The sequence below is a fragment of the Syngnathoides biaculeatus genome, chromosome 8 (genome assembly GCF_019802595.1).
Source record: "Syngnathoides biaculeatus isolate LvHL_M chromosome 8, ASM1980259v1, whole genome shotgun sequence".
Lineage (NCBI taxonomy): Eukaryota > Metazoa > Chordata > Actinopteri > Syngnathiformes > Syngnathidae > Syngnathoides > Syngnathoides biaculeatus.
In genome coordinates this window covers 23,358,674-23,384,643 of record NC_084647.1, presented here as the reverse complement: position 1 = coordinate 23,384,643, position 25,970 = coordinate 23,358,674, and the positions used below count along the sequence as shown (strand labels likewise).

Here is a 25,970-nt window from a genome sequence, read left to right as displayed (position 1 = left end):
ATTGAATTTAAGTAATTTAAGGCACCTCTAAAACGATTGCACGGAGTGTAAAGTTGTTAAATGTGTCGAGTAGTTCCAAGTGCACACCGAAAGGCTGTGAAATCAAATAAACGGAAGAAAAATGCCAGCATTGAAATTTGAAGGAGTTGGTGCCCTCTGTCGTTGCATCTGGACGGTCCCCATTAGTTTGACATTTCCCTCGGAGTATGTGTATTGTGGGGACGCAGTGGCTGTTTGATTTTTTTTTTTTTTTTTTTTGTTTAATGGAAAAAAAAAGGGACTGGTGCATGACAGGCAAACAAATAGAAATCAAACAAGGGCAGAGGCTATACCTGTCCACACATCCGCAACAACAATTACCAATGTGAAGGTAGAAAGTGACGTGAAGGTACATATGTGATATCTACAAGTTCAGAAAGCGGTAAACAAGCTCTTCCTTTCTCCTTCTTCTTATTGTCATTGCATACTTGTCTAGAGTGACATCGCTAAAGTGCCAGAGGTGTGCAGACAGCCGAATGAAGGGCATTACTTCAGAACGCTCCTGTGGGCAAGCGATGACAGATGGCTGGAGCAGTGGCCTGGCAGCTGAGAGCAGACGGGAAAGAGCATGAGAAGACCTCATTTGGAGCCGAGGAGATGGTGATAGATAAACAAATACATCAGCGGGGCATTAAAATCAATCCTCCTGGCTCACCATCAAGTTCTGAAGTAGGACATTATAGGCCTAATGAATTACGGACAAACCCTAGAACAAATAAGGTTCTGAAGATGCACATGAATGCTCACCTCTGCAAGCATTTAAAGCAGGGGTGGGCAAAATATGGCCCATGGGTCAGAGACGGCCCAGTCTGTTCTTTAATCCACCGATTTACATTATCAAGACTACAGTAATACAAAAACATAGTAATATAAAAAGATCTAATCTAATAAAAACATAAGCTGATTGTTATTATAACAATTTAAAAAATATCAGGAAAATAAACAAACATACAAACTACTATTTAACAGTGAGTGGTCTTAGAATGTCCTTATTTTGAAGAAAAGCACCCTTTTTGTTTTTTTTAACCGATTTTACAAACTCTAGAGCAGCTGTCATTGCTGAACTTTTAGAAACTGAGAGCTACCAGTTTGATACGCACTTCCAAAATAGCAGATTTGCTCAAAACACCTTCAATAAAGTTATTAATAATAATATTCATCCATGCAAAAACAGTGATAATGTTAATGACTTCTCAGAACTACAAGCAGCAATCTGTTCACAAGCTAGACAATTAATATGCAATACGATGTAAAACCAGATCAAAAAGGTGTGAAATAACAGTCAGAAAATAAGGCAGAATAACTGCACAATTTAAAACTCAAATGTGATTCTTAAGTAAAAAAGTATGCCTACGCGTTTTGAAGATTAACTACAAGTTGGTTTTGCTTTTTCTTTGGCTTTGGCAGTGATGGGAACAAGGTCAAACCTGATAATAACCATTGAACAGGAAATCATACATGTTGAAACGGGAACTAAATTTTTCTGACCTAGTCAGTACGATAAGCAACTGAAATCAAAGAATGTAAGGTGCACAACTCCTTAAAAACTGATCTCCCAGGCAAAGGCATAGTTGTCACACTGCACTACACAGAAATTAAAATCTCTTCATCATATTGCCCTTTCCCCTTCTTTCAGTCTGTGTCAGTGTGAGAGTAATTCCACTTTAACTTAATTTTAGAAGTACGACACAGAGCTCTTCATTGATACTTTTATCAGCTCGGAATGTCAAATTGGTAAGACAAAGCATGTGCCTTAATTAAGATGAAATGATGGTGTCAGTTGTATACAAGATCATTTAAATTAAAATTGCTTCCGAAATGGAGAAAAAGAAAAAAATCTGAAACAAATTGGGAGCAAAACATTGCAGTCCACCTTATAGGTGCAACTGCAATGGCTGATACTACACTCTCGCCATTAAGTGATTATTTGTGTGCATGATACCTGTGCTCCCAGCTTCGAGAGGTAGCGGTTGCGCAAGCGAAAAGCCGACATGGGTGACAGTCTAGCCAGGTCGCCCTCTGTCAGATGACTGGCCCGCCGCTTGTTCCTGAACCAACAACAAAGTTCACACTTTTAGCACCTCAACAAACAAACATAACCACACAGACTTTAAGTAAGATAGAAATTAAAATCTGTGAGTGGTGTTCAGAAACTTGTTTAATTTAAAAATGGTACTTGGTTTGACAAAAATAGCTAGTGATTGTTCAAGTGGTTTATAGCGTTTTTGACAGTACAACTTGCCTGTAGTGCATCTATCACTCTCATACGAAAAAGTCAATTACTTTTTTCAGCCCGCAACTTGAACTTAATGAAAAACATTGTCCTCAAAAGGACACATTAATAAAATGTCTTTAAAATGTTGAATATCATAGTGGTTATAAAAATAAAAAAAAAAATGTAGTAATTAATCCCCAAGCCAGTGAGGAGTAGATAAAGCAATTACATGGTGACTAAAACTTAAAGAGCAATGTCCTTTTAAAGCAGTCAACATTAATGTTCCACAGTACAAATGATTAAAAATATCAAGTCCCTCTGCTTGGAGAGTCTCCAGAAATTATCACAATGATATCTACAGAAGATAAGCAGAACATTCAAATACATCTTTGAAAATGACTCTCCACAATATGAAAAGGTATTGGGTGTCTTGGGTTGCGAGGCTCCTCTTCCTTCAAACACTAAAAAGACCTTCAAAATGGAAATAGAAATTTCTTCTTCAACAGAAGGAAAAATAAAACATGTCATGTCCAGACAGTCAGTTGTGATGGGGAAGTGCCACAGATGACAGCACTGGGCAGAGTCACAAGTCTCGCAATCCCGCCCCCAAGGCCCAAGACTGAAAGCTGAGGGGTGGAAGGTGGGACCTGCTCCCTCTGTACGCCCAGGACCGTGAGCCATCCCTCATCATCACCATCAACATCATCATCTGGAAAATAGTAATTACAGCACGGAGGCGCATTAGTCAGACATAAAGTAGAAGACAACAAAGAGAAACAGATGTGATCCACAGTTTTGATACAATAGTTGTACTACTTTTTAACGAGTGCAGCCTTTCTTTAAACCCACTCTAGAGTCCTGTCTCATTGAAAGCCATAGCAATGAGTCTGAATACGCAGACTGATCGTACTTTATGGGTGCCTGCTAATTTTTCTGTCTCAGATGTGGGAGGCACATAAAACAAGATCCCTGAAGTGTGGCTCACAAAAACGGAGTGCAATACAGGGAGTTCTCAGGTTAAAAGGGTCTCGACCTAAAACGTTTCGACGTCCTCCGACTGCAATGGACAATCCAAACTGCTGAATGGATTGTCACCAGCACCCTAACCACCCTTGAAGACTTGGACACCACTCCAACTAGGGCCAGAGTGGGCAGGATGGTCTCAGACCCTCCACATCCGCCACCAGCTCTTCCAACTCCTTCCATTGGGTAAGCGCTACCAATCAATGGAAGTAAAAACTAGCAGGCATTCAAACTTTTTTTTTCCCCCCCTCTGGCAATTAAGTAATTAAACTTTTGATCAACAAACGTCCTATTTATCAGCCTTGCACTGTTGTTGGGACACATCCTCACATTTTGTTGGTCCAATAAGTATTAGTATTATTAATATACTGTAGACTATCGCACGATTCGTCACTTTAAACTGCTCCCTTTGCACAATTGTCATTGCACTGATCTATAACAGGAACTGCGAACAGGTAAGGGCACTCTGTATAATCCTAACATAATGTGGGGCATTAATGCACACTTAACTGCTCTGAATGAAGAAGACTGCATCTTGCACATCTGTGACGCTTGTGACAAATAGTTCCTATTAATTGAATGTCTCTTATTCGTTGTTCTTGTTTGTTTGTTCGGAATGTCATACGAGGGCGGCACTGACTGCCAGAGACAAATTCCTTGTGTGTTGTTACAAACCTGGCCATTAAAGCTGATTCTGAGTGAAGGCTTGCATGTACAAGCAAACGAGGAGAAGCCTATTTGAGGTTTAATGTCAGGCAGGCTTGACAATTGTAATATTCTTCTGACTGGACTCACCCAAAAGAGCGTTCAACAGCTGCAGCTCATTCAGAAAGCTACAGATCGGGTTCTGACCTCAACTAAAGAATTTAGTATTTCTACTCCAATTCTAAAGTCTCAACATTGTATAGGTGGGTAACTTTGATAGTAAAGTTCTGCTCCTGCTATAGAAATTACTAAATCGTTTAGGTTCTGAATACATTAAAGACATGCAGAAGGAATATAAGCTCAGTGGGGTTTTGACATCTGCAGATTCACAGATAATGGCACAGAGAGTCCAAAGCAAACATGGTGAAGCATCTTATCACTGCTATACTGGACGTCAACGAAATAAGTGGCGAATAGTATTTAAGTCAGCCCCAAGTGTCAACGTCTTTAAGTTCATATTAAAATGGAAGAAACTTTATTGAGAAGCAGGGTTAGAGTTATTAATACCATGTTGTAAAGCTCTAAACTTTGGGCACATTTTGAGAAGCCCTCTTAGCATGGTCTGCAATACTCTGGACGGTTCTGAAACTCAAAATGTTGTTAGACTATGTTGTTATGTTTCTCAGCATGCCACACCCCGGGAATGTTGGAGCGCACTCTGACAGGAAGAAAAAAAAATTAGAAAGATATATATATATATATATATATATATATATATATATATATATATATATATATATATATATATATATTGTTATATATGTTGACATTAACAGCAATATTTAAACAATACAGCATTTTAATATGGTTATAATGTGCAGTAGTGTACATCTACACTATACCTAACTGAGATGCAATTCTGTTATTTTTATTACATTTATCAGAGCGACAACAAACCATCTAAAAAGTGACTAATCTTTGTAAAGGCTCTTCAATTAGAGCTCACTGTGCTGTACCTAATGAAGTGGCTGGTGAGTGTAGCTGTGCTAGTAGACTAAATAGTCGATTCAGCTCAGGGTAAAATCTGCACTGTAGCTCTCAGAAGAGCCGCAAAATATGCATGAGCCACTTGATTAGATGAGTGGGTTGTTCATTACATTTCTAAGACGCCTGTGAGTGGGTGGAAAAGCAGCAACGACAGCGGGTGAAGAGCAGCAGCTACTCACTCGGCATCTGAAGTGGCTTCCTTCAGGAGTTTGGCTCTGGCTGCGGCTGACCGGTTCAAATCCCCTCCTAGAAAGAGAGGAAAAACAGGTGAGGGGGAAGTAATAAAGCGCAGCGGTAGACAGGTGCTCTTTACCAGCACAGATAAGATATTCTCTTACCTCTTAAAAAATCCACCAAGTACAGCATCACCACTCCCATCAATGAAACTGTAAGACAATTTACCACCAATTTGGATAAATCGCCTAAAACTGCCAATATATATTTTTTTTAATTAGTTTCAGAGTGGAAAAAAGGAAAGAGACTTACTGCAGATGCAGGAACAAAAAAAGACTTGCAGAAACAAGTATCCTTTGTTGTCAAGGATGGCTCCTGCTGCCATGGCAATGAGCGCAAGTCCTAGATTCTGAATGGACTGCATGCTACAGGGAGGAACATCACGATCAATGAATCCAAGGAAGCAACAGCTAATTAGGAGAATAAAGTAGAAGGGTTTATACAAGCCATAGGCAGTCCCCAGTTGGTGCTCAGGTACCACAAAGGCCACCATAGGCCAGAGAGCGCATGCCAGTAGGGAGTAGGACACACCCAGCAGTGACTGGAAGACATAATGATGTTTAGTAATATATTATACAGGCATGACCCAAATTACTTCTAATAAGTGGGTTCTGCTTGATGCATTTTTTGCACGGTCTAACAAACTTCAATCTTTTTTTTTTATTTTTAAAATTCTAAATAATGTCAGCATTTCCTTAATTTATCATTCAATAATCTGTTGTGCATTCATGGGTGCCATAGTTACAGCTGCAGTGCACCAATCAGCCACGAGAAAGAGCATGTTAATCATGTTACACACTATAATCTCTAGTTCTGACTACATACAGTTTTCAACAAATGTATCAGACCACATATAAACAAACAACCATTCACACCGACATTTACACTTACAGACAATTTAGTCTTCAATTAACCTATCACACATGTTTTGGGTATGTGGGAGGAAACCAGAGAACCCAGAGAAAGCCTACGCAGGCATGCGGAGAACATGCAAACTCCACACATGCGAGGCTGGATTGGAATCCATGTTCTTAGAATTCAAACAATGTGTTAACCAGTCAGCCACATACCACCATATATATCATACATACAAACACATAGGGGAGTCAAGAGCTTGAAACAGTATTGCAATACAATTCCCTAATCCTAATTTTATTTAGGTCCTTTATTGCCACAATTACAACAGTAGCATCGGAAAAAGAATTTTACAGGTTACCATGCCAATCCATGGGTTCCAGAAGGTGAAGGCCAGCATCATGTGAGAGCAGAGCGTGGTGCACACAGCGCACATAACCCAAATCACGTTCCTCCCAGTCTTGTCTACTACGAAGCCCAAAATAGGAGATGCCGGAGCGGAGATGATGTAAACAATGCTAAAGGAGACAGAAGCACGCATGAAGATGGGTTACACTATAATAAATAAATCATTTTATGGGTAGATTAAAAATGCAGTCTCAAGAATTTCACGTAATATGCAGTGCTATAATGCTTTATAATCCAGAATCATTTCTTTTTAGAATGTATTTTAAGATAAACACGAGACAAAAAGTGGAACAAGAATAATCTTTTAAAAAGTATGATATGTGTTGAGGAAATATAGCTTTTTAAATGTTTATGGGAAAAATGTGAAAATGTACGTAGATAATTTTACATTTGAGACTATGTGAGGCCCAGGATGCACATGTCTGGAAAGAAAGAATCCCAACCCTGGAGCAATGAGTCACTTCATTTTATCACTACCAAGTACATAAAAAAACAATATACTATATGATGGTTGTTGCTTTGTGGTCGGACTGTATTGCAGATTTTTAACTGTCCAATCTGTACCATATTTGTGTTATCTATTGCTCTTGCTGTCTCAATATATTGTTTCAACCTGCAACAACAGCGAATTTTTTAGATTGATGTACAGTATTTTCCACAAAATGATGTAATGATAAAATAGAGCATTATAATTCAAGTGCTAGTATATCCTTTTTGAGAACAATTACCCTTCCGTGGTGAAGACCATTGAATAAATAAAAACAGATAACAGATTCAGACTGTGTTCCAAAATCTGCACTAAAACCAATATTAAATATTTGGTACATAGGTAAAGAGTCATGAACCCAATAAAGATGTCCAGAAAAGGTCTTAAAGGTTGGCGAATTTCAATTAATGGAAAAAAAATGTTTGTATGAGCAGGCATTTCGGTGTTGTCACGGTATTTAAATAAGATGCCATACATTTGCATGCGTCTATCTACTTTTTAAGTCAATTTAGTTATTACAGTTATTATACCCACCCCCACCTCTCAGCCCAACTTCCATTTGATGTAAATTACCTGTTGACAGCTCTCGCTTCGGCAGGGGAAAAGTCAAACTTCTCAATGAAGAAGACCCTTGACATAAAAAAGACAAGATGACGGTGTTGCACAGCACTTTCAGTCTGACATCCATCATTTTGGCTAAAATTTATTGTGATATCTATACAACTAGTTACTCTGGGAGCACACTGGATTGGACATTCTACGTCTGTTACTAAGTGATTTGCAAGCATCTTACAGGTTGTGACAACATTAAGTGATTTGTCTACTGACTTGGGCTTTTTGAAAACTAAACCACTTTGCATTTCTGACCCCACTTCCATCTCTCTCTATGCCTTGATAATAATGCTGCATTTTGCCACTAAAACTTACTGCAGACCCAGACTATGTGCTCATCTAATGAGGGTCTCTATTTTACTCCTAGCTTGCCCTTCAAACATAAGGACATCTTCATTAGGAGTTGAATTCTGTTCCTCATTCACCCAAGGACAATAAATGTGTTTTCCACAGATACCTAAGATGCTTAGTGCTCCCCATAAAAACAATTATTGTGAATTATGTGCATTATTATAGCATCTGTAAAATTAATAAAGACGCTAATGAGACATAAAACATTCTTGTTCAAAATTTAGCTGAACATTTCCAAAGACAAACTCGCAGTTCTCCATTTAGCTAGAGAAGAGTGGAAATGATTAACAAATACTTCAACATTTAAAAGGTCTGTCCTACACAAAAGACATTGGCAACCCAATGTGATAAAGATGACAAATGTTATTAAAAAAAAAAAAAAAAAAAACACCAATAGATTTTCCCTGTTAATTAAAATAGTACAATGATATATGAGCACAAACACAAACTTTTAGTATAAATATTATTTCATTAAAAGTAAAGACTGAAATAAAAAAAAATGAAAAAAACACAGTTGTGTATTCTAACCTCACTAATACAGTTGGGCAATATGATCTTTAAGAGAAAGAAAATCTACCTTTAACCACTTGCAGGGCAAGTACGATCTAACTTTGGGTGGGAGGCTATATTGAATTAGCGGTACGGTGGTCACAGCTCTGAAGACCCAAGTTGAAATCCGGCCTCGCCTCTGTGGCGTTTGTATGTTATCCCTCTGCCGTTTTCTCTGAGTAATCGGGTTTCTCCCACATCCCAAAAACATTAACATTGAAGACACTCAATTGTCCATATGTGAGTGTTCTTTGTTCATACAATATATTCCCTACGATTGTCTGGGATAGGTTTCAGCACACCTGCCACCGCCATGATGACTGAAAATGAATGAATGAATGAATGAATAATTACTTTAGCTAGTGTCGGCAAACATAAATGTGTTGTTATGCCAGCCGGGTCTGCTTTGCAGGGAGCACATTTGAACTGGTCTTTTATGGACTGTTTCCTCCTTGCTCACCTCTATCGCAGCAACTCACTATTTTCTACACAGAGTGGTCCGTGAACTCAAAATAATATTCGGCGGTATAGAAAAATTAACTCACCAAAGTTTCGAGGCAGAGATTTTGTGTCAACCTTTTTTATCTTTAATCAAATGATTTATTTGATTCATTGTTTCAGCACTAAATCACTATGAGAAGTTTACTCGCTTATAATAGTGATAATCATATAAGCATGCTATAATATCACGACGTGGGGAAGGGATGAAAACCACACGCCAATGTGTGGTTATTTGCAATAGGGACTTCTAGTTTTGCGGTAGTAGCACCAGAGACTATTGGAATGCTGACATGACTTTAGAACAATTTCAGTAAATTCAGTGAAGATAAACACACACAAAAAGAACACACACATTAAAGCGTTCAAAGTGATTTCTGGTTGACTGAGGGGGCACTTGTGGAATACTCACTGTCCCAGTCCAATAAAGGGGAAGATGGCTACATAGTAGCTCACGCAAATGATGAAGATCATCCACAGGGGCAAGGGGAAGTCTTTCACATCAGTCAGCTGAATTACCTCGCCTGACAGTCAAGATACAAAAGAAAGCATAGAAGCAGAAACTAATGGAAAAAAAGTTATGTTAAAACAGGGTTTTTTTTCTTAACATAGCACATTAATCAAAGAAATATTGTACCTATTGGACAGCAAAAAATAAAATAAAATACTGGTACAAGTAGTTGCTTTGCTTTAGGTTTACACTACCAGTGTAAAGCTGTTAAAATTCGGGGGTCAAAAGGCTGAATGGACAAGGCATATTTATGGTCCTTTACCTGTTTTGCCCTGCTCCTTTTGAAGGATTTTCTCTGCTCTTTTGTCAAGGAATGCCAGCACCAGCGCGCAGATTAGAGAGAATATGCAGGTTACAGCAGCTGAGGATAGAAAACAGTATTAAACTCACTTATGGTAATTGTTGGAAATACTGATGGAAAGGATTTACAGATACAATGACAGCTGAGTTTCATTTAGCGTGACAAGTGCGATATTGAAAAACAACATGAATGTCAGCTAAAAAGCGAGGACCATAAAGTCAGTAAAAGTGTACAATTTTCATTCATGGAGGCAGCATTTCATTACTAAACTGCTATATATCCATCCATCTGCCTCCTTCCCGTTGACAGTTGGGATAAGCTCCACCAGTCCCACGACCCTTATGAGGATAAGCGGCTAAGAAAATGGATGGAGATATATATACCTACACACACAGACAGACAGACAGACAGGTAGATAGATTCCTTCGCTGTAATTCATAACTGTGGCATTTTTAGAACAAATATATATTTTAGAAGAAAGGAACACTACACCTTTTTAAAACAGAATCAAGAGTATGAAAGCAATGATGTGATGATGTATCACTGTAGTTGTTGTGCCAGGGTTGAGGAATAAAATGACCTGTTACAGACTATTGTACATTTGAGTGAAATGTGTGACAAAATATTAAAAAAAAAAACCATACAAATGACAGTTGTTGCTCCAAAAGGATGTTATCAACCAGTATGGCAGAGTACATTAGGGTGCCGTAAGTGCTCTTCAGGTGTGCCATGGGAGATTATAACATTTTACATAACTGCTCCAAAAATGATTTACACAAAAATCATGCATCTTTGTTCATCTATTTATGCCAGTGAGGCATAATGACAGACAGAACAAATAAATGGTCTTCTACTGGATGACAGGAAGTACATACAGTAATTAATGTATACACCTGTGACATTTTTGTTGGTGGTGTGTCGTGAAATCTTTCAATTGTAAATATGTGCCTTGGCTCCATAATCAGTGCTCTAATGTGTTATATTTGAGTTAGACTTACATGATTTTCAAGAAAAGTTTGTTTTTGAACAATATTTGATTTAAATAAAACATTTTAATCACATTTACAAGCACTATCAAGTAGTGGTACTTTGTTTTGGTGAGGACACAATTGTCTAAACAAAAGTGCTAATTGTCCATCAACCCTTATAAACAATTACATTTTAATAATTTATGATGACTTTAATAATGTTTGGAAAATAACTGTGAGCAAAATGTAAATCCTTGAACCCTTGGGGGGAAAAAAAACACAAGTGATTACCAAAAGAAAACGTAAACCAACAGAATGGAGAAAGTTGCTGAGAAAGTTTTAACTTCCTTATCACATCCATTATTAAAAACTGAAGCATATGAGTGAAGTATTTTAAAAAAGTAGAAGTGATACTTGCTGTGACTGGTGTGATTCACACGAATCAGCCATTTACACTTTCAGTTCTCCTTCCAGTGATATTTAGCTGAGATTGTTAGACTAAAAGCTCAAGTAACTCGAAGAATATGTAACCAAAAGCCTGATTGTCACATTTCACTTTGCTACATTACCTATCATGAGCGACCAGCCTAGCGTCATGTGACCAGGAGCGCCGACCAGGAGAGACACTTTGCTGTACACCCAGCCCATGATGTTCATGTTCACCGTGCTGCCCTGCAGACCACCGAAGTGTTTGCATTCATATATTAATGAGTTGCTTCTGAACACGAGGTGAAGGTTTTCCTTACCAAACGAGCCATGCTCAGTTGAAGACCAAACACCAGATTGAGTTCCTTCCCTTTAAACCAGTTGACTGCATACGTATTCTGGGCCACAGCCAGGGACTCCCCTCCAATTCTAGCCACAACAAACAGTGTATATAGACTAAGTACAGTGGGAACTCCATAAACCGGACCACGAAATAAAGGATAATGGATAAAACAGACTGTTGGGATTGAACAATTGCAGGGCACATTGAGACAAACACCCACACTCACAATCGCACCTAGGGCCAATTTAGAGTGTCCAATTAATGTTGCATGTTTTGGGGAGGAAACCGAAGTACCCAGAGGAAACTCACGCAGGCACGGGGAGCACATGCAAACTCCCCAAGGCTGGTCCGGGATTGAACCCGGGACCTCAGACCTGTGAGGCCAACACTTTACAAGCTTACCCACTGTTCCGCACAACATGAATTTGACACACTGAATTGCCCCTCGGTGTGATTGCGAGTGTGGCTGTTTGTCTCCATGTGCCCTGCAATTGGCTGGCAACCAGTTCAGGGTGTACCACTCCTCCTGCCCATTGACAGCTGGGAAAGGCTCCAGCATTTCCCATGACCCTCGTGAGGTTAAGCGGCAAAAGAAAATAGATAGAGATATAGATGCTTAATTTCCCCACCATTTGAATAAAATTACTATTTAAAATTGGATTTACCTCACAAGCTTAACTGAGTAAAATGCAGTAAGGTATGTGCAAAAAAGGACTTTCCCAATAATCTCAATTGTCTTTTAAGAAAAACAATTGCCTATATTGACCTTTAACTCTGTACGAATAAAATTTGCCAAACTAAATCTCTACGCTTTTAATAGTGTTTTACACAAAACCCATAAATTTAGAATCTCCCTTATCAAACCATACAACACAAATAGTTTTGAAATCAGACAGATAGTAGTTGTGTTAACTGTCAAGTTAAAGAAAATAAAAATAAAAAGGGTTTGGTCAGGCAACAAAAAAATCTTGCAATACCTCAATGATATTTGTTACATAACACAATTTGAAATTTTGGTACCGATTTTGGCAAGAATGGTGGACGTTGCAGCAGATTTGCTTTCACAGGTCACGTAAAATGTCATCTAAAGTGGTGATGGGCATATCACTTTGTGGATAAAATGATTGTTGCTTATGATGTGAAATTGATTGTTGATTACTCTTCAATTGAGAGATCTACACGAATTTACTTTTATAAAGAGATCCTTTCCTTACCCAAATATAAAACGTCCCATTTCCATCAGCCAAAAACGATAGACCAAAGCTCCAGTGGCAAATATGACCTGCAAGGAAAGGGGGGAGGGGGTCAAAATCCAATGCATAGAGTTTTTGTCTGAGAATACAAGAAGGGTACTCGTAAAAACCTACCTGTCCAACACAAACAAACAGGGAAAAAATAATGGTTCCCAGCCTAAATAAGAAAAAAGAAAAAGACATGAAATAATCTCAATCGTCTATCAATCAAAACTACCAGTACTTCCACTGGGAGTTTTTTTTTTTTATTTGTACAAAATTGGTAGTCATAAAAGCTGAAAACAACAACACATTAAACGCTGATATTACCTGATGCCAAAGACTCGGTCAATGAGGAATCCTCCAAAAAAACAGAGGATGACATTGGGCCACGAGTACCAGGCATAAAGCTGCATGAACTTGGCCGTGTTTAAGTTCAAATCCTTCACAAAACACAAATTCACCAAGTCATTTTTATACACCATAACTTTGAATGAATACCAGGCCTTTGCTTTAATTTTGCATCCTTGAATAAAACTCATAAAGCCACAAGGTGATGGATTCTGGATATTTAACATTTCAAAACTTTTATCACCATTATTGTGACCTATAAACTGTGCCACTCAATGGATTTCATAACTACAAAATGTAGAATTGGTGTAAACATTATCATGTAATCATGTGTTTTTTGTACTCCCCCTTTTGAAAAGACTTTAGAAATTCAATTGTCATTTAGGTTATAGGTCACATTAATGGTGGATGAGTTTTTAAATTGTTTATTATGGTCTCATTTTTTATGTCATATTAAAAAAAAAAAACATCATCTCTATTAATCTAACATCGACATGAATCTACATGGTATACACATTACTCTGATACAAAAGATGTTGGTTATTTATGCGGAAGTTCACTACACAACTATAGCAAAATCCAGAAGGGGAAGAAATAAAGAGAATGTTTTACATAATGAGATTAGCAAGTGCTTATTTAAGGGGAAACATCGTAAATATGTTTTTTTTTTTTTTTGAGGATTTTATTTTAAGGCATGCCAAGCCCCAGCTAATTTCGTGTTGCTCATTTTACTCTAAAATATGATATAGTATAATTTACCTGGAGGACTTGAGTCTGAAGGGAAGCTGGGTTGTCATAACAGAAATAGCTCCCTGGAACAAAATAACACAAGCACACGGTTTAAACATTTGAGTTCTTCGGAGAAGCTGAATGTTGTTTTTTTTTTTTTTTTTTTAACGTATACCAATAAAAAAATAAAAATAAAGTAACCCCAAAACTCCACGTCGGCGCCTTTTGTTCTTACCGAATCCGAGGAAACACATAAAAACCAGGATGACGACCCGGTGTAAGACGTGAGCAGGGTCGCAGATGGCTGGGAGCCCCGAACCGGCACGGCCGCTCGCCTCTCCGCCGGACAGGGAGACATCATCCCCGGCTTCCGTTGGCAGCAGACTCCGATCCTCCTCAAGGTCCGCCATGTTGGAGATTGGCGGAGGAAAAGTTGACGGAAGTGGAGAAGAAGCAGCTGGTATATCACGTGATCATCCACATGCAAGTCATGTGACTGTGACAGGCGGCACGAGACTGACAGGAGTCAGGAAGTTTCGAAACCAATGTCACAGGAGAGTTCAGATGTTCTTATAAGAATATAAGTAGGGACTACATGTCCCTTTTGAGCTGCATGTTTACGGCGACGCTAAAACAAATTTTGCCGCATGTTTATGACTGCTATTTTTTTTTTCCTGCACGTTTATGGCGTCGCAAAACTAGGAGGGGGCAAAGTCGTCAGCACATTTCATGGAAGCAGAAGTAGCGGAACCGAGAGGAGGCTTGGGGGCACGTGACACCCTGCACATCTCACACACACACCTTTACCCTAAGTGGCCCCCTTTTTTTTACCGTAAGTGTCCTTATGTGTGCGGCAAAAAAAAAAAGGAAAAAGAAAAACAGATCAGCATGGTAAGGGTGGGGCATAGCTACACCCCCCCCCCCCTGCCTGTTGATTTTACAGCAATACAAAAGGAATTGAATTGAAAATTTACTGCAGCCTTATGGGGGGCACAAACCAATGTAAACTAAAGACCAGTCCCAAGTCTGGATAAATGCTGAGGGAGGGCGTCTGTCTTAAAACTTGGCTGAACAAAATACTCATTTGAGATTTCATCCAAAGAATTTGGTACTGAATCAATCGCGGCCCAGGCTATCTATCTGACACCAGTGTCATTAACCTACAGGGAGTCGAGGGGAATGCAGGTACTGTGAATTGAAGACAAATGAGGGGTGGAAAGCAGTTTCTTAGAAGGAGAAGACAAAGGCAAAGAGCCTAGAACTGAATCTGGAGACTATAAATGTTGGGACCATGAAAGAAGTGTCTGGACTTGGTTGACATGATTCTTAGGAGAAAGGTTGATATATTGTTTCCAGGAGAACAGGTGGGAAGGTAATTAGGCTAAAAGTTAAGGGATGGGGTTCAAATTATTTGACCTGGTGTGGATGGGAAGAGAAATGGAGTAGGGATTAAATGAACAATTAGCTAAGAATGTCTTGAAGGTGAAATGTATCAGATTGAGTGATGAAGCTGGAACTTGAAATTGAGAGTACAATGTATAATGTGATCCGTGGCAATACACCATATGCGGGATGTTTTTTTAGAGATGAAAGAGAAATTCTACAATTAGAACCAGAATCTGCTTTTTTGGCCAAATATGTTAAGAACACACAAGGAATTTGTCTCCAGTATTTGGAGCCACCCTAGTAGGGCATACTGTACATGTTGAGTACGACAGCAGACAGTCAATTGACAGAGAGCATTTTTTTTTTTAGGTGATAGTCCAGATACTCCTCAGTCATGCAAGTACTGCAGATCAGGTAGGAGAGGCTAGTATTGGTCAACAACAGACGTGCAGATTGTGCAGAGTGGTCAGACTCCACAGTGAGTTCACAAATAATCTATAATATATAACACTATTATCTATTATTATCTATTTGATCTGGTTTTTGACTGGGAAATTACATGTTATGGTCAGAAGTTTTGTCACCCAATTATAGTCCCAGTGAGTATATTCATTTAAGATAATAATAATAGCAATAATGATGATGAGAAAAAAATAATAAGAAGTTTCCTTGCCTCACCTGTACAATTACATTACAACAGACCACACAAGCGTTAAACATCTGCGGACATGCAGGTATGTATGATTTATTAATTACATCAACTATATCAGAGCTTTTAGTTGGCTTGAAACTAGGTTAGGGAGAAATAATTGGTTGGTTGTTTTATTGATGTGCCAGTCATTATTAATATTGTTGGTATCTACTTTTGAATTATAAGACTGCATCATTTCAGGGAGCCCAGTTGAAAAATGAAAGATCTAGAATACATGGCGTGATGACTCAATTCATGTAGAGACATGTGACACCTACGAGCAAGCAGACAGTAACATAAAAGGTAATGCCTTTTAAGCTGTTGCTTACCGGTCTTGACTCTTTCCTGACCTATGTGGTGCCAAGCAACATTTTATCCAGAGATGATTTAATTTCAATGAATGTCATTTAGGATTTCTCATAACTCACTCCCGCGACTGTCAGAGGATGTAATCGGCGGGTGACAAATGGCCTTTCTTCTGGCTCCAGTTAACTGCAGCTCCGGCTTCGGCGAATAGCTCGTTAATTTTCTGACCAAATATCTTCCTTTGCAGTGAAGCCAATACGTGGTGGGATGGAGAAGCTCATAATTCATTATTACATTAATCAGATCTGCACACAGACAAGATTGTAAATCAGGAGAAAGGTAACATGAATCCACCCACAACTAGTTTATAAATCTGAAAATTGTTCAAGTAGGAAGTGGTGGTGGTGGTGGTGGTGGTGGGGGAACATCTATCGATTCTACTTCCTTCTGTGGTTCGTCTTTCAATACTTAAGTGCTGACTGCTTCTGTTGTGGCTTTGATTCAGCATAATGAAACATGTGATACTGTATGTGCAGTCTGTAGCTCAGTGACTTTACACTGTAATTCTGTTTCTAATAACATTTACTGTTTTATTCAAGTGGTAAACTCGAATAACTTGTATCTGTTTCCGTGGAGAGAATTTGTTTGGGTTGTTTGCACTCTTTGGGGTACTGACACCTCTTCATGGATGTTGGTAGGCTATATTGCGCAAACTTCACTTTGACCAGAAAAGTCCATCCATCCATCCTTGCCGCTTATCCTCACGAAGGTCGCGGGGAGTGCTGGAGCCTATCCCAGCTTCCCCGTGTACAAACATGAATCTATTTTTGTGTTACCTGTAATTTTCATACCATTTTCTTCACCACTTATCCTCATGAGCGTTGCGGGGAGTGCTGGAGCCTATCCGAGCTGTCAACGGGCAGGAGGCGGGGTACACCCTGAACTGGTTGCCAGCCAATCGCAAGGCACATTGAGACAAACAGACGCACTCACAATCACACCTAGGGGCAATTTACAGTGTCCAATTAATATTGCATGATTTTGGGATGTGGGAGGAAACCGGAGTGCCCGGAGAAGTCCCACGCAGGCACGGGGAGAACATGCAAACTCCACACAGGCGCCGGGATTGAAACCGGGTCCTCAGAACTGTGAGGCCAACGGTTTACCAGCTGATCCACCGTGCTGCCGACCAGAAAAGTCATTTTCCAAAAAAATTTTGTTCCATCGCCTGCAAATGTGCAACTGAAAGCAATAGCATGAAAGTAGATTGTCCTGTTTAATTTTTACTGATCTTGGTCTTTTAGAGACATCCCACGATCATGCCGATCACAAGGCAGAGAAAATGCTCATATTTGACACGATTGTGTGTACTGTGTGCCCCACTTACGTCTTTTGTGAGGAACTATGGTACAGTACATGACATATACTGTATGTTCAATACATGTAGAATAACACAGGTTACTTAAAAAAAAACTTAATTACATTTATTTATTTTTATTCAAATTGGATATGTTGAGATAATTGACATAAGAATCCCTAACCCTAACCTGAAAATCGTGGTGACTATGCACAAGACAATTTGCCACTGCAAATACTGAACAGGTTTAACATTTACAAGTAAAGAAAAAATCATTCTTGACACTCCCCAAACCAGTGGATAAGTGCTAATCATAATATTTCAGAGGCATCTGTAAACCTGGCTTTTGACAACATTGATCGGAAAAAGGGAAAAATGTTCAAAATTGGCCCAATTATCAGTACAGTTGTATGTCACAGCCACTGGATTCCAGGCATTACTCAAACTATCTCCAGAGTTTGTGTACAGTTTAGTGAAAATCAATCAATCAATCAATTAATCCACCTCAATGAGTAAATCAAGCATGTATTGTGCAATCATGCTAAAATGCAACAGAAAATATTATATCCTTAATGAAACATAAAAAAACATTTAAAATATAAAAACATTTTTTCTCAACTTTAGTCCAAGCAGTACACGTGTGCATAAGTGCAAACTAAATGTTTGCATTTGAGTTTACAGTGGAAAAGTATACGTTTAAGTAAGTTAGAGATCAGGAAGTTGACGACATTGTTTGGCAGGAACAGTGCGGTCATTGCTGCAATGTCATGATCAGCTGCAGTGACATTGTTTCCTTTAAGCTTCTGTATTGTCTCTGTGGTTTGCCATTCTCCCACAAACTAGAAAGGTTTAGAGGTGTCTTAGCAAAGAAAAAATGACAGTGCTACCCTATCTCATGCAAATAAGCCACAGCTCGCACTGTCAGTCCCTGCTATGTTTTGCCCAATGGAAGTATGGCTGTGGTGGCTAGGCTTGTGACTGCTACAGCCCAACAATATATACTGTACTCTGTTTATATGTTAGCAATCAGACGCTGACGTGTGCCTCCAACAACACTGCACTTCTGGTCCTGTTTAGTCAGCTTTGTTTATGAAAAAAGAAAATGGTGGCTATTCACCTTGGTTCCTTCCAAGTCTTGAGTGGAAAAAAATCAACTCTTGCTTTAAGACATGTTTTCTGGCATGGTTTAGACATTGCATAAGTTAAATTAAAAGCTTGTAAGCAATGCCATCTCAGAAGCTGTAATATTAGCCATTGATGTTGCCATAGTAGCAGTCTTATCAGAACTGGACAACATTTCTAACATTTGACCAATCGTTTTTAAAGTTTCTCACCGTTTTACAAGCACTATCTAATTATCAATCAAATATCAAATATTATAATTAGATCACTCCAGTGTGTTATTTTGGTGGGCTAGCTTGTACAACTCGGTTGTTATTTGCAATCTGCGACATCTCCAGCTGCGTGGATGTGGCAGTGGGGGAGTCTCCCTTAGGCAGGGGCTTGCGTCTGAGCGTGGCTCTGAGTCTCCTCCTGAACACACTGCACAGGAACACATAAATAAGTGGGTCCAGACACACATTGGAGGCCGACAGCCAAAGTGTGGCTTCCTTGGCGACGAAAAGGGCGTTCTTCGTCCGACAGTGGCTGATGGCATTGCTAGTCTGCGTCAGAGTGTAAGGAACTCGTGCAAAGTGGTAGGGGGCGAAACAGATGAAGAAGACAGCGACCACAACAAAGACTTTTGCTTTGGTTCGGCGGGTGGCTGCCTGAGAGCTGCTCTTTGAGGCTTTGTATGACTCATAGACCTTCTTGCTGATGAACGTGTAGCAGAACACCATCAGGGCCAGCGTTCCCCAGAAGATCACCTGCAACACAAAGAAATGGAAAGCATGACATACCGACACAGATACCTCTTTCTATGTATATTTATCTTCAACAGAGTCATAGTAGGAACTGAAGTCTTGGAGAAATGAGCAGTTATTAATCAGCTATTTGAACCACCACATGATTAACTGCAACACCAGCACAAATGAAAAGTAAATGCCTGGATGGCACTGAGAAGACGTCTATCAAGACCAAATTGTTAGCAGACATAAAAAAGAAATTGAGTCAGTTAAATGCAAACCAAACAATATGTGAACATTTATAGCTGACTTTCTGTCTGAAATTTTTTTTAGGCAGATGCCCCCATCCAGCTACATAATTCTCATGGAAAGTGACGACAACAGGTAACTAACTAACTAACTAACTACTAACTAACTAACTAACTAACTAACTAACTAACTAACTAACTAAACTAACTAACTAACTAACTAACCAAAGAAGTGTGTGAGGTTTACCATGTTATTTATTCATAAATTGTGTATTGCCAAAAGTATTTGCTCACTTGACTTGCCTTGACTCACAAATTATGTAATATCCCTATTCTAAATCCATGATGTTGGATGTTTTGAAGCTGTAACAGCTTCAACTCTTGTGGGAAGGATTTCAACAAAGTTTGGGAGTCAAGTTAGTTTATTGGAATTTTTACCAATTCTTCCAGGAGCATACTGTAGGTGAGGTCCCGCACAGATGTTGGACGAGAAAGCCTGGCTTACAGTCCACTCGAAATAATACTAAAGGTAATTTATCGGGTTGAAGGCAGGGTCATCAATGTTCACCCACAACAAATTAAATCATCCATGTTTTTATGTACCTTGGATTATACATCCGTGCACTCAATGTTGGAACAGGAATGGATAAACCCCAAACTGTTGTCCAAAATCTCTTATGATGAAGCATTCAGAGATCATTTCACTGTAGCTCAGGGGCTAATAGTTTGGACATTTCCAACTTTGTGCGAACAGTTTGGGCCAGGGCCCTTCCTATTCCAACATAATTGTGCATCAGGACACACATCAAAGTTCACAAAGACATGGATAGTTTGATGTGGTGGAACTTTACTGGGCTGGACAATCCTGACCTCATGACCACCTAGAACATTCCTCGATGAATTTGAGCAGAAACTGAAACTTTACGTCCAACACTGGGGTGTAACCTCATAGATGCACTTCTAGAAAAAATAGTCTTAATTCTGATAAACATATTCCTTGTGGGAAACCTTCCCAGAAGAGTTTAAGTTATAACTTAACTTTAACTTAACTAATGCAGTTATAAGTGCAGAAGGAGGACAAATGTCATATTAAACCCTATTGATTAAAACTGGGATTAAACGTCAGTTCGTATTGGAGTCCAGGCAGGTGAGCAAATACTCTTCAATATAATAGAGTATACAATATAGTGTAGAGTCTTTAGCCCATGACCCAATCCATAGCCAAAGTTGATGTGAAAGGTGACTAGCTAAATTACGAACCAACTAACTATAAGCCTGTGAGTTTAATACTGATACACTGTCCTCTGTTTGGTAGCAGGCTTACTGCGAGGGCGTGGAGGAGAACATAAGACGTTGCAAATGGATATACTGTCTTGATTCATACAGTAAAACGGGAAAATAAATTACTTTATCCATTTTCGATTAGATCTGTACGAACAGATCTTCCCTGCCAGTTATCATGATAATTAATTGACCTTGTAGCAAACTAATGAACTAGTAAGCTAACTAACTGATTAAGCTTGTGAGTTTAACAATTTGATACAGTTTATCAATATGTCCTTGCCCATTCAAAACCGAAGTAGAAACAATTCCTGATAAATGCCAATGTTTCACGAGTGTTCCTGGAGCTAAGAGCCTCTTAAAATTGCGATGTTCTCGAAACAAAAAAAAAATAGCTTTGTAAAATACTTCTTGCTGTCTGAGGAACCCACTTTTCTTCATAAAATGACAACGGGAAAGACATTTTTGTTTGCAGTTGTTGTTGGTTGCGCATTTGTCAGTTTTAGGTTATTTTTTGATTGGATACTTTCTGTTCTGTGTCACCATTCTCATTGTCAGAAATCAGCGTTCCCCACAGACATGAAATGGAGCATTCTGGTTGTAAATATTGAACATCTATCTTTATATCCTGGTTGGGGTCGTGGGGCACTGGAGCCTATCCCAGCTGACTTAGTGTGAAAGGTGGACTACGCCCTGAAGTAGTCTCCAGTCAGTCGCAGGGCAAAATACTGACCATGGTCATTATTTAAAAATTATCGTCTCCACCCTTTTTCAGACATTAAAACTCGGATGAACCCACTCTTAGATATCAGACCTAAGGACAATCTTATACACTAATCTTATAAAACATAACATTTTCAGGTGTTTGCTCTGGAAATCGGAACAAAAACACGGCAACATTCTTTTTGTGTTATGTTTGTATTTTTTGTTACTTAACTATACTGTAATATAACTACACTGTACTGTTCCTAATTAAGACAATCAAGAGTGTGTGATGAATTATTTTTTTCATGGATACCTCACAGAAATAGATGAATCCTTCATGCCAGAACAAGCCGGCCTGGCTCTTCATGGAGGTGCACTTGACTCGTCCGTTAGAGTAGCGTGGTGGCTGGTTGCTTAGAATCACATTGGGAAGCGCTAAAGACAACATGCCTATCCACACAGAGGCACTCAGCAGCTTGCCGACCCAGACACGCTGCAAGGCACCCTTTCCGAAGGGCCGGACTATCTTCAGGTAGCGGTCAAGGCTGATGAGGCCGAGCAGGATGATGCTGATGTACATGGTGGTGTAGAAGAGTACAGCCGAGTAACGGCAGTGGAAGGCCCGCAGTGAACCTGAGCCCACACCAGCGTCTGTTAGGGCTTTCAGGGGGATGGTCAACGTCATTAACACATCAGCCACCACCTGTGGGTTTTAAAGATCATATGGTTTGGTTAGATTTAAAAGTGGGAAGTAGAATAATGCCCATCCATCCACTAATAACCCCATCTCTACACCACGCTGCCTAAGCTGTTTAGCATTTCGTGCCATATCATTAAAAAAAAAATTCTTATTTTATTGAAAAGTATTGGTTTATGAAGGCGGCACGGTGGGTCAGCTCGAAAGCATTGGCCTCACAGTCCTGAGGTCCCGGGTTCAGTCCCGGACCCGCCTGTGTGGACTTTGCATGTTCTCGTGCTTGCGTGGGTTTTCTCCAGGTACTCCGGTTTCCTCCCACATCACAAAAACAGGCATCATTAATTGGAGACTCTAAATTGCCCCTACGTGTGATTGTGAGTGTGAGTGTTGTCTGTCGCCATGTGTCCTGCGATTGGCAGGCAACTGGTTCAGGGTGTGTCCCGCCTCCTGCGTGTCGACAGCTGGGATTAACTCCAGTACTCCCATGACCCTCGTGAGCATAAGCGGCTAAGAAAATGTATGGATGGATTTGTTTATGAAATACCCTTTTGTTTATTCATATATGTATAGTTAGGTTCGATTTTTGTGGTCATTCTAATCTTGTTCCAGTTTCAACTAAAGAGAAGCAGCTTTGCATTTTGTTACCTACTCTACTGAATGTCAATCAAACCTTAAAATCAGACTGTATCTGAACAATGAATTTTAGTGCATTGTTATGAACAATAATGTAGATTCACTCACCACATTCTTTAGAAAAACCATGAATGTTGACTTGCTCGGAATGCTGAAGAAGATCCATGCTGCTCCAAAATTAAGCACCAGGGCGACTATAAAGAGGACGCTGTACAGGGAGGGAAACACCACTGAAGTCACGCTGTAATCCCTGACGCACTTGAAGGAGACATTGGCTAGTGAGCTGTTCATCTTTTGTGTCTGGGGATGACAAGGTGCTATGACCACAAACGAAATTCAATATATGCAGTCCTAGAACTTAAAGGGTCTGCATACATTTGCATTCTAACAATAAGAAAAACACAATGTCTAGCCACTCTTCAGAAAAAAAATCTGAGTAGGGACTAGCGGCACCAAATTTTAGACATTGTTATTTAGATATGCAATTACAATGTTGTACCTATTCAAATTACTGCACCCTAATGAAGTGCATGGCTGTTGGCTATAATTATAACAGACTGTTATAGCACCAAACTTTCAGGCCCTCCCTTTATCGCTTAGCAGTTCCAAGAATCTGATAATCACATCAATTTTATCTGTCTGCTGTAAAACTCAGGAAGCAACAGAATTCCAGTTCGCTCTAGTTTGCCCCAGTCAGGCATCATCCTGATTTTGAGGAAGAAGTTCATCATATGGAAGAAAGGGGAATCGACCGTCTACTGTTCATCAGATGTTAAAAACAAAATTATACATCTATGACGTTTTTGAAAACAAGAATTTCAAATAAATAACCTCCATACAAGACCATGAATTAAAAACAAATTATAATTAAAAAAAAAGAGAGAATCTCAACAATTCGGAGTACCTTACAGCCATAATATTTTTTTTCTGAAGAAAAAGGTGCGGCTTCTGTCACAAAACTGTACCAAAAAGTTTAGAAATTAATCTCAAGTGTAATTCTGTACACTTACCACTCACAAAATAATAATAATAAAAAAAACTTTGCATATCTACTCATCGCACATGGACACAGTTCTATAGAAATACATTCATGATGATGATGAAAAACCCCAAATTTGCAATTCACCTCACCCCAGGTTTACAAAAGTGTTTCCTATTAGTGTCAAGGCTGTTAGAGTTTCAAATGAGGTTTAAGATGTCAAATTTCTAGGTTTCACACAAGCATTACTTTCATTCATAATGAATAATTGTAAATGAAATAATGAATATATTAGTATTTGAGAAAATTAATATTATACTGAATTATGGTGTTCTTTTTCATCATCATGGTATTTCTAACGTGTCTTCTTTGGGAACAGCTTATAGACCAACTGCCAAGCACCTGCTGTTATGGCTACTCACATAATATTGTACAGTACTTTAAAAAATGTTAGTTACTTTTGTGACATCACATAAATGCTAGTGAAGCCTTTTTAAAAATGAAGTTTTGAAATGATTCTTTCTTACCTTGTCCTCTCCGGTACTATGTGACAGTGTGGAGTATGAGAAAAAGAAGAACATATAAGGAATGATGGGGTGCCGGGGGAAACAATATTTCAAAAGAAGGAAGAAGTGAAATATCTGATTCCGCTTACTCCACTCTTATCCACAGGAAGTTAGCCAAACTAGGGAAACCCATTGAACATGTATTGGTGTTACTTGAGTTCTAGGGTTCAAGTACTTCTTTCCTGAAGACTGCGTGTATGTTTGCATGTGTTCTCTATAGCTTCTGTCTCCGCCCCTGACCCCGAACCCGACGACTTTGCCAGGCTTCCTGTGAGTGAAAGAGACTTTCCTCACTGACTTCCTGTCCCAATTGTTCACCGTGTGGTTGGCGCTCATGCGTGCCAGTCGACGAACAAACACCACTGGCTCGTTCCCCGGCGGCCCTCGTCCAAGAACCCGCCGCACACTCCTGCCCACCCCATTGACTAGCCTACTTCTCTTTTATCATGAGACATTGTAGTCAAAAACCAAAATTATGATATTCAGGATGTTAGAATGCTCATCAAATGTGTGTCAACATACCATTTATGTCTTATGTCGAGTCCTTTATGCATCCTGCCTTAGTGTTGTTCGATCGAGTTTAATTCCCTTTGGCTTCCTTCTACAAATAAAATGAGCCCAGTGAGAGAACATGACATGCGTAATTTCCTGTGTGGTTTTGCTGGTTGGATCAGGACCAGGAATGACAGCAGATGGGAAAAGGGCGGCTAGTAGAAATGTTGCCGTTGGAAAGCGGTCCCCGGGCGATAGTTTAATTAACTCTGCGCTTTTGTACTTGAACTAGTGGTTGTCTTTGTGTCAGGTGCAGGAGCTTGAGGAAAACAAAGCAAAACCTACATTTTGTTTTAAATACTGTAATTGTTATACTATGTAGAACCCAGTGGGCAGAAGTGGCAGCCCCCAAAAAATGCTTCATTAGCTCCCCTGGGAAAGAGGGTCTCAAGCCAGGGTCAGGGATTCAACGGTGTGTTAGGGTTTAAAACAAAGAGTTTCAATTTAGCGTTTCAAGACCAGGTCAGGGTTTCAAGTTAGTGTTCAAAGCCAAAGTTAAGGTTTCTACTGAGGGTTTCAAGCCTGCGTTAGAGTTTCAAACAAAGGTTAGGGTTTCATGTTGGGATTTTAAGTATGTGTTATGGTTTTGAGCAAAGTTTAGAGTTTCAATTCAGGCTTGGAAGGGGTGCATCCCCTTGAGGAGGTGCCAGAAGACTTCAGGGCAGGGGCATCTGCTTGAGAAACACTTAAACCTTACCTTTTTTATAATTATATCAGATTTTTTTGTGATATTAAAAATTCTTTATACCTTTTATTATGTTGTAATATAAAGGTCACCCATATTTGAGGATGTGAGAATATCATACCAGTGATTTGGTGCGAGGAGAATTTTGCCTCTTCTTTCGTCGTCATCTCACCTGAAAGAATTGATACATTGATAAAAAGATCCAATTTGAGT

General features: G+C 39.3%; 2 protein-coding genes and 1 long non-coding RNA gene across 8 annotated transcripts; 1 reads left to right on the top strand and 2 right to left on the bottom strand.

The window, feature by feature from the left end:
- Window positions 1–264: 264 nt before the first annotated feature.
- On the bottom strand, window positions 265–14,628 carry mfsd1 (major facilitator superfamily domain containing 1). Of its 2 annotated transcripts, XM_061826654.1 has the most exons (17): window positions 14,060–14,628; window positions 13,855–13,907; window positions 13,075–13,187; window positions 12,880–12,922; window positions 12,727–12,794; window positions 11,490–11,598; window positions 11,313–11,415; window positions 9,737–9,835; window positions 9,376–9,487; window positions 7,527–7,583; window positions 6,420–6,576; window positions 5,647–5,744; window positions 5,456–5,568; window positions 5,308–5,355; window positions 5,149–5,215; window positions 1,982–2,087; window positions 265–585 (listed from the first exon to the last, which is right to left on the bottom strand). In XM_061826654.1, the coding sequence occupies exons 1-17, from the start codon at window positions 14,232–14,234 to the stop codon at window positions 526–528; spliced, it is 1,581 nt and encodes a 526-aa protein (XP_061682638.1). In that variant the 5' UTR covers window positions 14,235–14,628; the 3' UTR covers window positions 265–525. The 2 variants fall into 2 exon arrangements, with proteins under 2 accessions (XP_061682638.1, XP_061682639.1); XM_061826655.1 differs by lacking the exons at window positions 265–585; window positions 1,982–2,087 and adding an exon at window positions 2,180–2,963.
- Window positions 14,518–25,033, top strand: LOC133504440 (uncharacterized). Its single transcript, XR_009795958.1, has 3 exons — window positions 14,518–14,656; window positions 19,745–19,795; window positions 24,741–25,033. It is a non-coding gene; the product is annotated as an uncharacterized LOC133504440 (long non-coding RNA).
- p2ry13 (purinergic receptor P2Y13) lies at window positions 17,470–25,929 on the bottom strand. 5 transcript variants are annotated; one of them, XM_061826665.1, is made up of 5 exons: window positions 25,879–25,929; window positions 24,482–24,497; window positions 23,084–23,183; window positions 21,959–22,348; window positions 17,471–19,432 (listed from the first exon to the last, which is right to left on the bottom strand). In XM_061826665.1, exons 1-5 carry the CDS (start codon window positions 25,922–25,924, stop codon window positions 18,965–18,967), a joined length of 1,020 nt encoding a protein of 339 aa, XP_061682649.1. In that variant the 5' UTR covers window positions 25,925–25,929; the 3' UTR covers window positions 17,471–18,964. The 5 variants fall into 5 exon arrangements, with proteins under 5 accessions (XP_061682646.1, XP_061682649.1, XP_061682648.1 ...); XM_061826662.1 differs by lacking the exon at window positions 25,879–25,929 and having other exon boundaries at window positions 17,470–19,432; window positions 23,084–23,275; window positions 24,482–24,680; XM_061826664.1 differs by lacking the exon at window positions 24,482–24,497 and having other exon boundaries at window positions 23,084–23,275; window positions 25,879–25,923.
- Between the last annotated feature and the right edge of the window lie 41 nt (window positions 25,930–25,970).